This window comes from Coffea arabica, chromosome 8e (genome assembly GCF_036785885.1).
Source record: "Coffea arabica cultivar ET-39 chromosome 8e, Coffea Arabica ET-39 HiFi, whole genome shotgun sequence".
In the NCBI taxonomy this organism is placed as follows: domain Eukaryota; kingdom Viridiplantae; phylum Streptophyta; class Magnoliopsida; order Gentianales; family Rubiaceae; genus Coffea; species Coffea arabica.
Genome location: NC_092324.1, coordinates 52,604,132 through 52,616,920, shown reverse-complemented (window position 1 = coordinate 52,616,920; position 12,789 = coordinate 52,604,132). Strand labels below are relative to the sequence as shown.

Here is a 12,789-nt window from a genome sequence, read left to right as displayed (position 1 = left end):
GGTAATAATTTATTTATTGAGTTGTATAATAATGTCATCTAATTAATGAGTCCTAACTCGAATTCTATAATTGTGCTGACAAATTTTAGTTTAAATATGAAATTTCTACGCGACACTTTTAAGACTAACAGTTGAATTGCTTGCCTTGTGATTGTTTTAAAATTTGAAAGTGCCAATTACTTATTTCTTTTTGTCATACTTTTTTTGCTTATTTTTTCTGTCCAAATTTAATTCGATATAAACACTCGATAATATTTAGGATTAAATGTCTTCTTTATTTTCAAATTTCAAGTAAAAGAAAATGAATATAAGTGAAAAACTAACATTTTGTTTAAACCCATGTATATATATATTTAATTTTACTTGAGCAGTACGAATAGTATGTAATATATCTCTATTTGGTTTCACATGCTATTCGTACTATTCAGATGAAATCAAATAGATATATACATGAATTTTAAAAAAATTATTCACATACATGATCAATAAAAGATGAAAAATTCATTTTGAAAAATGTGAAGGATGAAAAAATTCATTTTGTAAAATGTAAGGGACGAAAAAATTTATTTTATGAAATGTGAGAGATTATGAATCGAATTATATAAAATTTGATTTGACAATTTTGTCCTTAAAATATGATCACATGCAAGGCACGTGATGAATTCCGATCAAAAACTAGTCGGAAACTTAAGTAGGGACCAGATTTGATTAATGTGAATTTGTAAGGGATGTAAAAATATATTTTTAAAAGTGAGAGACGAAAAAAGTTATTTTGCAAAATGTGAGGGACGTTTTGAACGATTTTCCCTAATAATTATTAGGGAGAGAAAAAGAGTATATACTGGAGTGATGAAGCGCACGTGGCATGGAGATGGGTCCAGAGGAGGCCCTTATCTCTCCTCATCCACGTGTCATTTGAGAGTAACAGTCTACCACGTCAGCACTACTCTTTCTCTCATTTTATTTTATTTTTTTCAACTCTCTCTCTCTCTCTCTCTCTCTCTGGGTCTCTCGCATCGCATCTCTTCTCTCTCCCTAAAACCTCTTCCCCTCTCAATTAGCAATTCTCAATTCTCATGGTAGTCAACGGACATCCTCTAAAAGTGAACAACCCAAAAGAATGAAAGAAGAAGAGTAGGTGAAAAACAAACGAAATCTTAAAACATATCGCTAATTATTCGGATTACTGTAAGAGAAAAAAAAATTGAGCAGCATCATCATCTTCTGTCTTCCTCCTCCTACTGCTGCTTCTTCTTCAACTTGAATGCACATTTTTACTCTGCTCAGTCCACATCTCTCTTATATTGCAACTTTAATCCCATCATGATTCAGGTTTCTTGATTGATTTTCGATTGTAATTTATTCTCATTGTTACTTCCCAAGTGGTTTTGCGATCCGCGGTTTTTGGTTTTCCGTGGCTGGAATGGGCGGCGGAGGTCACAAGAACTATTCAGTCAATCCTAATGATTACAAGCTACTTGAAGAGGTCGGCTACGGCGCCAGCGCCACCGTCTACAGAGCGATCTATCTTCCCTTAAATGAAGTTGTGGCGGTCAAGTGCTTGGATCTCGATCGCTGCAACAGCAATCTGGTTCGTTCACCTCCATTTCTTTCCCTGCCTTTCTGCTTTCGTACTCAATCTATGTGTATGTGCCTGTATCGTCTCTACAGATATCTGTGTACTGGTTGCTTTGGTTCTAGTTGTTGTATAAGCTGAATTCATTCAGTTTTTATTTAGTCGTTAGATTTGGTTGCGATTGTGAATTCGGTTTTTATTTATCCTGTTCATTTTTGTGTTTTGATGCGATTCCTTGTGTGCTATTGCATGGTCTCAGAAATTGCATATCGGAACATATTTCCTGAAAATTGCGTGACTCGAACCAAGTGTTCTCTCGCACACTGAATGCTGAGTTTTGTTATAGGATTTTAGTAGGAATTAGCTTTGGATTAATTTAATTTGGTAGAGTGGTTGGTTTCTGAGGATTGTTGATTTAGTTTTACTTCAGGGAGAGGAATTTGAAACCTCACGGTGCCAAAGGCTGTTGCCGTTGCAACACTGGGAGTTGCACTCAATTTGTATGCCATTTGGAAGTCAAAACTCCTTCAGGGTGCTGATTCTATATATATATATATACACATACGTGTGTGCGCGTGCATGTGTGTGTGTTTTAACTAATAACGATTAAAGCTAGAAACAAGTTATTGTGATCTCTAAATGCCGTATATAAAGTTATCTATTTGCTAGCCTTTTGAATAAATGGAGAGACGAAATAGTTATAAAAATTCATTTTTTTTTCTCCCAGTTATTCGTTTTAGGTAATTACTCTTCTACAGTATTCACTTAGTTTTTTTTTTGGTTCACTCGATGATATTTAATGCCAACGTAGGAATTCCCAGTTACCTTTACTTGTCGTGTGGGGGCTTCCTATCTTTTTTTTTTATAGGAAAACCTAGGAGAGCTCATCTTCTTTGTATGTATCCTAACCTGGAACCTGGAATCAAACAACTAACTCACTTTGCCAGTTGCCATTCTCCCATTACTAAAGGCTGTCCCCCTTCCCTTGTTAAGGGCTCAGCTACAGTTATAGTATAAGAAGCGGCTCCTTCGGCAACCCAAGCCCTTGGGTACGTCTGAAACGGTAGATTTGTTTACGGCTTCTCGTGAGAGACAGGATCTCTTGGTTTGTCGATGTCTAAACAATGGGGTCGAAAGCCTCTGTGAAATATTCCCTTGTCTCTTTAGTTCTTTTTTCGTCAAATCCTTCATCTGACGCCTCATTTGGTCTAGAAAGTTCCCCCAAGACTGGGGTAGTTCCTCTTTATGTGGTTCACTTGTGTCATCAATCCCCTGTATAGTAAAAGCTCTTCAATGTTGTATGTGTGTTGGCAATTGCTTTTGTACTTTCGTAGATAAAGCAAAAGTTGTTGAGCTGTGTGCTTGCATCATAGTGGGGTACTAGAAAATACAAAAGACGCGCCTTTGATGCTTCAGCAGCAGGTCTAAGGGAATTCTACTTCTAATTGCAAATGATTTTAGCTCAGATTCTTTCACTTCCAGTGCACCTATGATCCGTAGATGATTGCGTCCTAGCCCTCTACAACTATTGTCAGCGCTCATCTCTTCAGGCAGCTATCTGCAGTTATTTGATATCATATGACCAATGTGAATGCTCAAATGAGTAGTTAAAGAAATTTGATAGCTGAAGATGATTTAATTTTGTCTGTTTCCATTCATTCTTTTTTTTTTTTATTTAATGTAAAGCAGTTATATGATGTATTGAAAATATTTATACAATGGATACTCTAGAAAGGTAGTGATGTGCTTGCCCTTAAATTTTCGTACTTTTCATGCGTTTTAATTCTTTCTATATAAATAGATGGTTAAAGTTACATATCATTATTTCTTACTTTATTTGATAAATGCATGCTCTTTCTTGTTTCCTTCCATGCTTCATTCATTCACTTAAAAGTATCTGAATGTGAATTTTTTTTTGCAGTAGCATAGTTAAGCATCAGTTTGCTAAAGACGTTAGTATGCCTAAAAGCTCATTTTTTATTTTGAATCCTATTCGTGTCATGTTCAAAAAGATAATTTTTTTACAGAAAAATGCTCTAGTTCCTTCCACAGAAATTCAATTAAATGTGGTCTTTTTGAGTATTTCTACAATGATGTGTACGTGGGTTTTCATTTTTTAATTTTTTTCACAGGATGACATCCGAAGAGAAGCTCAAACGATGAGTTTGATAGATCACCCAAATGTAATAGGAGCGTATTGTTCGTTTGTTGTCGATAGCTACCTTTGGGTGATCATGCCATTCATGGCAGAGGGATCTTGTCTACACCTCATGAAGATAGCATATCCTGAGGGATTTGAAGAGTCAGCTATTGGATCAATATTAAAAGAAACTCTTAAGGCTCTGGAGTACCTTCATCGACATGGCCACATCCATCGTGACGTTAAGGTTAATTAAATCTGAAATTCACATTCTATTGATTTTACGCTTGCTGTCATGGCTGTTTAGAATTTTCATTTTAATTGTTTTTCATTGAGAAGGATTTTTTTTTTTGGGGGGGGGGGGTGGTGTTGAATTTTTTCAATGATTTTTGTTATGTTTATCATTTTTACCTGCACTTGACAAAGTTTGGAGAGAGAGAGAGGGCGACTGGGTTCCTATGGCTTTTATGCAATAGGTTTAGCTAATTCAATTGGCAGAAAATCAAAATATGGGGGTGGACATGGCCTCTTCTTTGGCCTTTTGGCCATGGCTGTATGAGTATTTTGGTTTTGGTCACCTTAATGGTTCCACTGCAGGCAGGAAATATATTACTTGATAGTAATGGGGAGGTAAAGCTTGCTGACTTTGGTGTGTCAGCTTGCATGTTTGACAAAGGTGACAGACAGAGATCAAGAAATACCTTTGTGGGAACTCCATGCTGGTATTTATTAGCAGCCCTTTCCTTTTAACCTTTCATATTAACAGCCATGAAATTATCTTTATTTTCTTGTAATATTAAGCTCTTTGCTGTGTTTCTTCACAGGATGGCACCAGAGGTGTTGCAGCCACAAAGTGGTTATGACTTCAAGTGAGTAACCTGGTATTTCTGTAGAATTTTAATTGTAAAATTTTTTTTACCTGTTTTTATATGTTAAACAAGCATGGCTAAGCTTTTTATTATATTAATTGCACTTGTTTTACAAGAGCTTACAGTCAGTGGCAAAGGAAAATCTGAGTGTATGGCAATCAGTCCCTGGGAATGGTCGTTGCTTATAGAATGCTCCAATGTTCTCCACTTAGGTGGGAAGGAGGGTGACTAATATATTTTAGTTGAAATAGAAGGTTGTTAGCATACCTTCTTTTTAAGTTTTCAACCTAGAGCTTGTCATGGGCACCAAATTAGAGGGTAAGGGAAAGCCTGAAAGAAAGAAGAGAAATTAAATCATTATTGTGTCTAATGAATTCCAGAAGCACTAAAATGGCCTTTCTGCATAATTTGGTTTCATAGTTTTCTGAAAGAAACAGTGATTTTTCTTTGTATTAGAGCTGATATCTGGTCATTTGGAATCACCGCACTGGAGTTGGCTCATGGTCATGCACCATTCTCAAAATATCCCCCAATGAAGGTATGGACTTTATATGCAACAACACCAGATAACAATAACGAACTTGATGCAACATGTTCTTGAACTGTATTTGTGCACTTAATGGAACTTCCTCATTGTGGTAGGTTCTTTTGATGACCATACAAAATGCGCCTCCTGGACTTGATTATGACCGTGATAAAAAGTTCTCCAAGGCATGTCCTTTTTCTTTTAATAGTTGGCTACTGTACTTAGATATAAACATTTTCTAGGACACCAAGTTGGATCCATATTCTATCTGTTTGTTTCTACTTCTGCATTTCCTCTTCAATCAGTTTGTTTCTACTTAGATATAAAATTTCTCTAGGACACCAAGTTGGATCCATATTCTATCTGTTTGTTTCTACTTCTGCATTTCCTCATTCTTATGGTTTCATTGCTAAAGCATTTCCTCAATTTCGAACAGTCTTTTAAAGAAATGGTTGCAATGTGCTTGGTGAAAGACCAAACAAAGAGGCCAACTGCAGAGAAACTGTTGAAACATTCCTTTTTCAAGAATGCAAAGCCTCCAGAGCTTTCTGTGAAAAAACTCTTTGCTGACTTACCTTCGTTGTGGAATCGTGTCAAGGCACTTCAGGTTTGTCATTTTAATGGTACTATTATGGAACTGCTAACTATCATTTTATTTTCTAATGGTTTACCTACTAAAAAATTGCAGCTTAAGGATGCTGCACAACTAGCTTTGAAGAAAATGCCTTCAGCTGAACAGGAAGCATTGTCACAGGTCTGAGACATCAGAAGAATTTATTGGCTGTTTGATCTTTTATTTGCAACTTTCTGAATGTACATTAATTTTGTGCTCAATCTTAGTTTAGATATTAGTTCGATTGTATTTTGTAGCTATCATCTGGGACTTTTTCAGCAAAAACATGCAGATTTAGTACATTCATTCTCATTGTTACAGTTGTTTCCAGGAAAAAAAAGTCCCTTCTTTAATGATCCCTTCTCAAAATATAAACTTCTTGTTTTCTTCAACCGTTTTGCACTTCTGATACTTATAAATGTTCTATCAATCATATGAATACTGATTAGTTAAATTTCAGTTAATATAAAAAATGTGTACAAGCTTATTATTTTAGTGATTTGGATATGGCCCCATCTTCTTTGTAGTTGATTTCTTATACGCAACCAAACAAGGGTATGCATGGGCAATTGGCAAATGTGATTTTTTTCCACCATTCTATGCCTGAGAGATCATGGCAGTCAGTGTATCTATGAGAGTGGTTAGAACATCAAATGGAAGAGAAGTATGAATAATTAACATGTAATCACTTATTAAATTTATGACCAAGGAGCTCCTGTGCTTGTAGGTTTTGCTGTCACTTATCTTAATTAGTCTAAGATTCTGTCATTACCTCCACTTAGCATGCATTCACTCACTTATTGCCTATTGAGTGTAGGTGTGCACTCACTTAACATGTATTGAGCATCTTCTATCATCTGCCTGGTTTGGTGCACTTGTTGGGCTTGTGTTGAGATCTTTAGGAAGAAAAGGGTTTGGAGCAGTATACTGCACTTTCTGGCATATGATAGGATTTAATTTGCTCATATGTTTATCTGAATATAAATGGGATCACGACAGTTTGAAATTCATAGTTAAAAAAGCTGCTGAAACAAAGGAACTTTTCTGCATTGTAGAAAGTTTTGTACCTATTATTTTCCATTATAACAGATGGAATCTTCCATTTCGTTACATAAAAAATACTCCCTCCCTCCCGTTGAAAGTGTCATACTTTCCTTTTTGGTTTGTCCCCAAATTTTTGCCGCTTTCCAAATATAGCAAAGTAGTTTCTTTTGTTTTTCTCTTTACACACTCAGTGGACCACCCTAAACATGTGATTAAAACTCATCTTGTGGGTGGCCTAAGAAATATGACTCACAAATTTTGTCAACTTCCTAACCCATGCGTGATCTTCACTTATAGTACTAGAACTTTGAAATCCATAGTCGTGAAAGGCACATCAAAGCTTCTTGCTTGGAAGTTATAAATGCATAGTGGCAGCGGGGCTTCACAACTTGTTCCCTGCATGTGTGGATACTATTGACAAAAAGCCAAGTCCCGAAAAGTTTGACACTTTTCGGGACGGAGGGAGTAATCTATTTGAAAAGGTTGTTTGAAAAGAAATGTGTATTATTTCTTTCGTGTTGCTTATATGTCCATCATTAGGGCATGAGGGCTGCTGTTTTGTCATGCTTATGTCTTCTAGTGCTAAGCACTCAGAGTGTCTCAATTCTTTGCTGAAAGTTGCTTTCTGAGTGCAATGCTATGGCAGTATTTTATAAACTTTCTGAATCTTATTTTCATGCTCTGGTCAAGTTTCCTACTATGATATTTTAGTTATCTCTTTTCCCCGGAAGTGGTGCTAACCTCTTGCTTATACTTTTCAGAGTCAGTATCAGAGAGGTGTTAGTGCCTGGAACTTCGATATTGAGGATTTAAAGTTCCAAGCATCACTGGTATGTACATAGTTGAGTTTTTCTAAAAGTTTAACTTGTAAAGTTTCTTAAAATGTTGATCTGGGCTTTTTCTCTGACACATGGTAGGTGCAAGATGAGGATGAAATACAAGAAATTAAAGAAGAACATGGAAGTGGGAAAGTCCATATGAAAAAAAGGGTGAGTCATATTTTAACTAATTATATCTCTCAAATAGTGTCTCGCTATCTGATTGGATGCCACTTAATTTCACATTTTGCTTACCATATATCTATATTCTTTTGGAGGAATTTTCACCTAAATGTGAATTAAGATTATTTAGTGCTTCCTTGACAGTGGCAGGACGCATATGGTTCTAAAGCTGATTTGGGGAGCTCTGTTTCCACAGATCTTATTATCAGGTATTTGGTGATATGTAATCTTCTGCACATATGCAGTTGCATTCCAGTTTTTGCAATTAGTCATGTTTAGTCCTGTGATAACTTCTATATTGCAAAATTTTGGGGCTTTAATTCTGATAGTCCCCATTATACTGAAAAACAGCAACTTGTGATTTAGTTAGAAAAGGAACATAAATATCCTTGCAATTCCGTGCCTCGGGCAAGGAAAGTGGAGGTGGTGATTTGTTTTCTTCATCATGTGCAATTAGTGCATCTTTCACCAATGGTCCTAAATGAAGTTTTTGTGCTTTTGCAGCGAACACATAAATGGTGATGAAGGACTACAAGACAAGGGCCAAGTTGGGGGAGTAAAAATCTCAGAAAGTGATACTATGGAATCTGACAGTCAAGGGAAGTCTTCATTGAGGAAGAATGGATCAAAAACTGAGCTGCCACCACCTATCTCAGAAAAGGATTCTTTGCTTGCCAAGTCTAGACCTCAAACAGTGAAAGGTCGTCAAACTCAGAGTGGGCCACTCATGCCTGGAATGGTTGTTGGTCAATCTATTCCTGAAAGAGCACGAACTTCAGAAAGGTGTATGACTATTCTCTCGTTGCTTTATCTTCTCTGTTTACACTGATCTGATATTGGAGAAGAGTAAGATGTTAAAACTGTTTCAATATAATTAAATTTTCCAAAAGCAGGTGATAAGGGAATTACGTTTTTCCTTGTGTCCTTTGTCTTTTCTTTTTTCTTTACTTTTGGTTTTGTTTCACCCTTCTAATCTAGGTTATGTAACTTTAAATAATTGGCAAGTGTTAATTTTCAGAACTGCAATAATTAGCAAATATTAACAGATAGACCATGACTATGTTCATGTCAAAGGATCAAGAAATATCAAGAGAATCGATTTGATCCATGTAATAATTTTTATGGGATTCCGGAAACCATTACTAGAAAATCAACCATAAGGAATCGAAGAATTACAGACAACTCTTATAAAAAAGAATTTAATTCTATGAACGGAACACTTAACATTGCTAAAATGTCAATAATATGAGCATTGTAGATTTCAAACAGAGCTTAATAGTTTGTGAGATGTGAGATGTATCATCTTTGTATCCCTAGGATTATGGTTGTAGGGTCATTCAGAACAAAAGAAGCAGTACCTAATGGCCAAAAAAAAAAAAGTGGTAATGGCCAGAAAAGGAAATTCATCCAAAATATTAACAAAAAGTCAATGTATCTTCATCTTGTACTACAATGTCATTTCAGAATCTTCATATTAATAGTTACGATGATGACCAACGATTTCTTTAAACTTGTTTTCATTTTTTGCTGTTTCAAGTCCTCAACTATTCCCAGAAAAAATTTAAACCAAAAAAGAAAAGGAAAAAGAAAGAGAGAAAAGAGTGATCCAGGTTTTGAGCAACAGCAGTTTTTGCTTTATGCTGAAGATTGAGTTAGCCTACTTTGGCTTTATGTTATACTGGTACCATGATTCTGTCTTTTAATTCTTTTGTGGTTCTTTACCAGGTCTGAGAATGAAACCCAGCAGCCAGTCGAGAAAGCTCAGCAAGTACGAAGAGCACCTAGCTTCAGTGGCCCTTTAAATCTTCCAAATCGTGCTTCAGCAAACAGTTTATCAGCTCCAATTAAATCCTCGGGCGGTAAGGATTTACTTACTGTTGTTGATGCAAGTGATTGCTGTTGACATGAAATTGATGTTGGAAATTTTCTTATCATCTATTTTTCTGATTTCTAGGGTTTAGAGAATCTTTGGATGATAAATCAAAGACCAATCTGGTGCAAATAAAAGGACGGTTTTCAGTAACATCTGAAAATGTTGATCTTGTAAAGGTAAACCCATGTTTCTCCTACAATTTGTTTAATAGAGTGACCATTGCTAACTTAATCATGTACGATAGGATATTCCATTATGTACAGTTCCTCGACGATCTTCTCAGGTAAGTGGTCAACAATTGTTTCTTGATGTTCCTGCAGAAGCTGATTATAGGTTTTCTCATGAAGATACTGATGTTGTTTCAGGGGTCATCTTTGAGGAAGTCCGCTAGCGTTGGAGACTGGATATTTGAATCTAAGCAACTGGTGGGTAAAGTGTATTTTATTTTCATTTTATTAATTTAAACTGTTTTGGGAAATAAGCAGAAAGATCCCAGACTAGTCTATAATCTGGTTGAATTTGTAGCGTCAACAGTCATGAACAATTCTTTCTTTTATGTACTTCAAATGAGGACTTTTCTGTTGTTACATTAAGTTCTCAGATGATGACGCTTGTTTGATTTGTTTCACAGCCTACTAATCACTTGCCAAAAGAAATTGGCAACAGCAGTATGCCAGCTTCAATTTTGATGCCTCACCTCCAAAACCTTTTTCAGCAAACATCAATTCAACAGGTGAAAATTTTCCTTCGGTTTGTTTATGACATTTTTGTTTATTTTTGTTAGTAGTACTTTTGGTGTTGGTGTAATGCCAAGCTGCTTTTCTACATTATGGTTAAAGCATATTGTTGCTAGTGGATACTTTCTTTCCGTTTTCAATTATGTGTGTTTTTGTTATATAATCTCAGGATCTTATTATGAACTTGCTCAATAGCTTGCAATCAGCTGAGGCAGCAGATGGTGAGCAGGATATTGCAGCATTACGATGTAGTTGATTTTGCAAATGGCTTGTTGTTTAATAAAATTCTCTTAATGTTCTACAGCTTCTCAAAATGGGAAGTTGCCTCCAGTGCCTTGCAATCCGGAGAATAATGGAAATGTGAGTGACATATAGTTCCTCCAGTACCTTGCTGTAGCGTTTTACCATCCCCAGCCCTAGCCAACCCTCACCTACCCTTTGCAGGCCAAGAAACCATATCACATACTTTTCACATGAAGAAGGGAAATAAAAACTTGCCAAGTTAACTTATGAGGCAGTGTTTGTGAATTCATCTGTGGCATTGAAATAAAAAGATATTGATGAGGATGTTTCATATGGTTCTTTAACCAGTTAATTGGGTGAAGAATATCCACTACCAAATTGCGTTTCATTTGCTATTATAGGGTGTGTGATTAGTATGACAAACTAATTCAGTAATTGACAGGTTGATGGTGCTGTTACTGAAAGGGAACGCTTACTTCTTACAAAAATCTGTGAGCTTCAAGCTAGGTAACTCTCTTTCCTTGGACTTCTATTTTTCTCCATGAGTTTGTTTAGTTTGCTCTCTGTCAAAGCTCAGCTCCGTCTCTCTTGGTCTCTCACTCATTTGCAGGATGAATGACTTGACTGATGAATTAACGGCAGAAAAATCGAAGTACATTCAAGTGAGTTTTCTTGCAGATATTTGCTTTTATTGCATCTTTTCAGTTGCATTTCTGTATCTGTTCTTGGTTCAAATAGGATGGATTCATATTTAGATATTAGGTAGGTAACGTTTCGTAATCCTGAAGGTGAAACTTATTCATGCATCCTCAATTGAAGCAAAGCACATTGCAATGGCTTTAACTATTGGGCATATTCCACTCACCTTTCCTATAGACAGTTTTAGAGCCAGAAAACTGAGCAGAATCTTTGTAGTGTTGTGTGTGTTGATTATTTGCATGTTGCTGACAGTTGCAACAGCGGATAAACATGGTGTCTGGCCAGGAGGATGGGGACAGGAGAAGTTGATTCTTGACAAGTAAATGAATCTGTACAAGTGTAAATTAACGCCATGTAAAGTCAGTTGAGAGTTTCATCCGGTCAATTGACCTTGAGAAGTTGCTGTGTATGTGGGGCCTAGGGAGAAAGGACAGCTACTATAAATGTTTCTGGAGTCTTGCTCGAGATACATTACATTTTTGACAGAAGATTCCAGCTTTCCAAATGACAAACAAGTAAATAGTAGGCTTCTTAAGGATATATTATTTCTTCTTTCATTTGTGCGGAAGGTCCGAATGCATATTCAATTCGGCGTAAATTTCTTGAACCAGTCAAAGTGAGGAAAAGAAAAGCAAAACTAAGGGGGAGTATGCTGTGTGCATTTTGTAGATTTTACATCTCTCTCTGAAACGCGCAAAACTGTAATTCTGTTAAATAGATTATCTCTGTGCTTGAGTTTGTAATTTGTATATTGACCGCCATCTCAATGTTAACCATCCTCCCCCCCTTCCCCTCTCTCCTTTTATTCACCCATAGGTTCTCTGTGGTTGTTCCTTATCTCTTCCTGTAACATATTGTAGGCCGCCAGCAGGCGTTAAGGATGATATTATTGCAATAAACAAAGTTTGATTTGGTCAAACGCATTTCATATTTAGTTTATTTTTAACTAATATTTCTTTTTGATTCTAAGTCAAATTGAGGGGCATTTTTTTGTCTGAAATATTCTTCATGCCATTGAAATCATTTTTGTATTGTTTTTTTTTTTTTTTGAATTGGGCTAATTTGTTACAAGAAAACTAATTTAAAGAGAGACTAGTGATATTTCTAAAACTTTAGAGAAGAGGGCAGTAAAATTGTCAAAAATTTCAAGGGAGATTTGTGAAATTATCCGCATGAAGCATTGATATGTGTTTTTATATTTCGAGCAAGAGTTCATAAATCTTAAAAAACGATTTGGTACTGGGAAAAGGTATCGAGTCTTGACATTTCAAAATTAGTGGTGTTATTTTTCAACTTCAGTTAGATTATTGAAGTTTGGTTTAATTTTTTATTTAACTATGTAGATTTTGTCCCTGAACTAGCCGAAGATTGTTCATTTGTTTGAATTTGGATAACTTGATTTATTTTTTTGGTAACCTACTAACTTGATTTATTTGTACTAAGATATGTGGAATGTCACTTTTTTAAA

At 35.9% G+C, this 12,789-nt stretch overlaps 1 protein-coding gene across 8 annotated transcripts; it reads left to right on the top strand.

The window, feature by feature from the left end:
* Positions 1-989: 989 nt before the first annotated feature.
* On the top strand, positions 990-12,240 carry LOC140004338 (serine/threonine-protein kinase BLUS1-like). 8 transcript variants are annotated; one of them, XR_011819815.1, is made up of 23 exons: positions 990-1,134; positions 1,384-1,591; positions 3,709-3,963; positions 4,314-4,438; positions 4,541-4,585; positions 5,042-5,123; positions 5,228-5,296; positions 5,548-5,718; positions 5,800-5,865; positions 7,530-7,598; positions 7,686-7,757; positions 7,914-7,978; positions 8,274-8,552; positions 9,495-9,628; positions 9,724-9,818; positions 9,887-9,925; positions 10,008-10,067; positions 10,274-10,375; positions 10,549-10,600; positions 10,684-10,739; positions 11,055-11,129; positions 11,233-11,284; positions 11,574-11,645. XR_011819815.1 is itself a non-coding variant. In XM_072061199.1 (23 exons), the coding sequence occupies exons 1-23, from the start codon at positions 1,121-1,123 to the stop codon at positions 11,628-11,630; spliced, it is 2,232 nt and encodes a 743-aa protein (XP_071917300.1). In that variant the 5' UTR covers positions 990-1,120; the 3' UTR covers positions 11,631-12,240. The 8 variants fall into 8 exon arrangements, 6 of the variants coding, with proteins under 6 accessions (XP_071917300.1, XP_071917301.1, XP_071917305.1 ...); XM_072061199.1 differs by having other exon boundaries at positions 11,065-11,129; positions 11,574-12,240; XM_072061201.1 differs by having other exon boundaries at positions 999-1,138; positions 11,065-11,129; positions 11,574-12,240.
* The last annotated feature ends 549 nt before the right edge of the window (positions 12,241-12,789 follow it).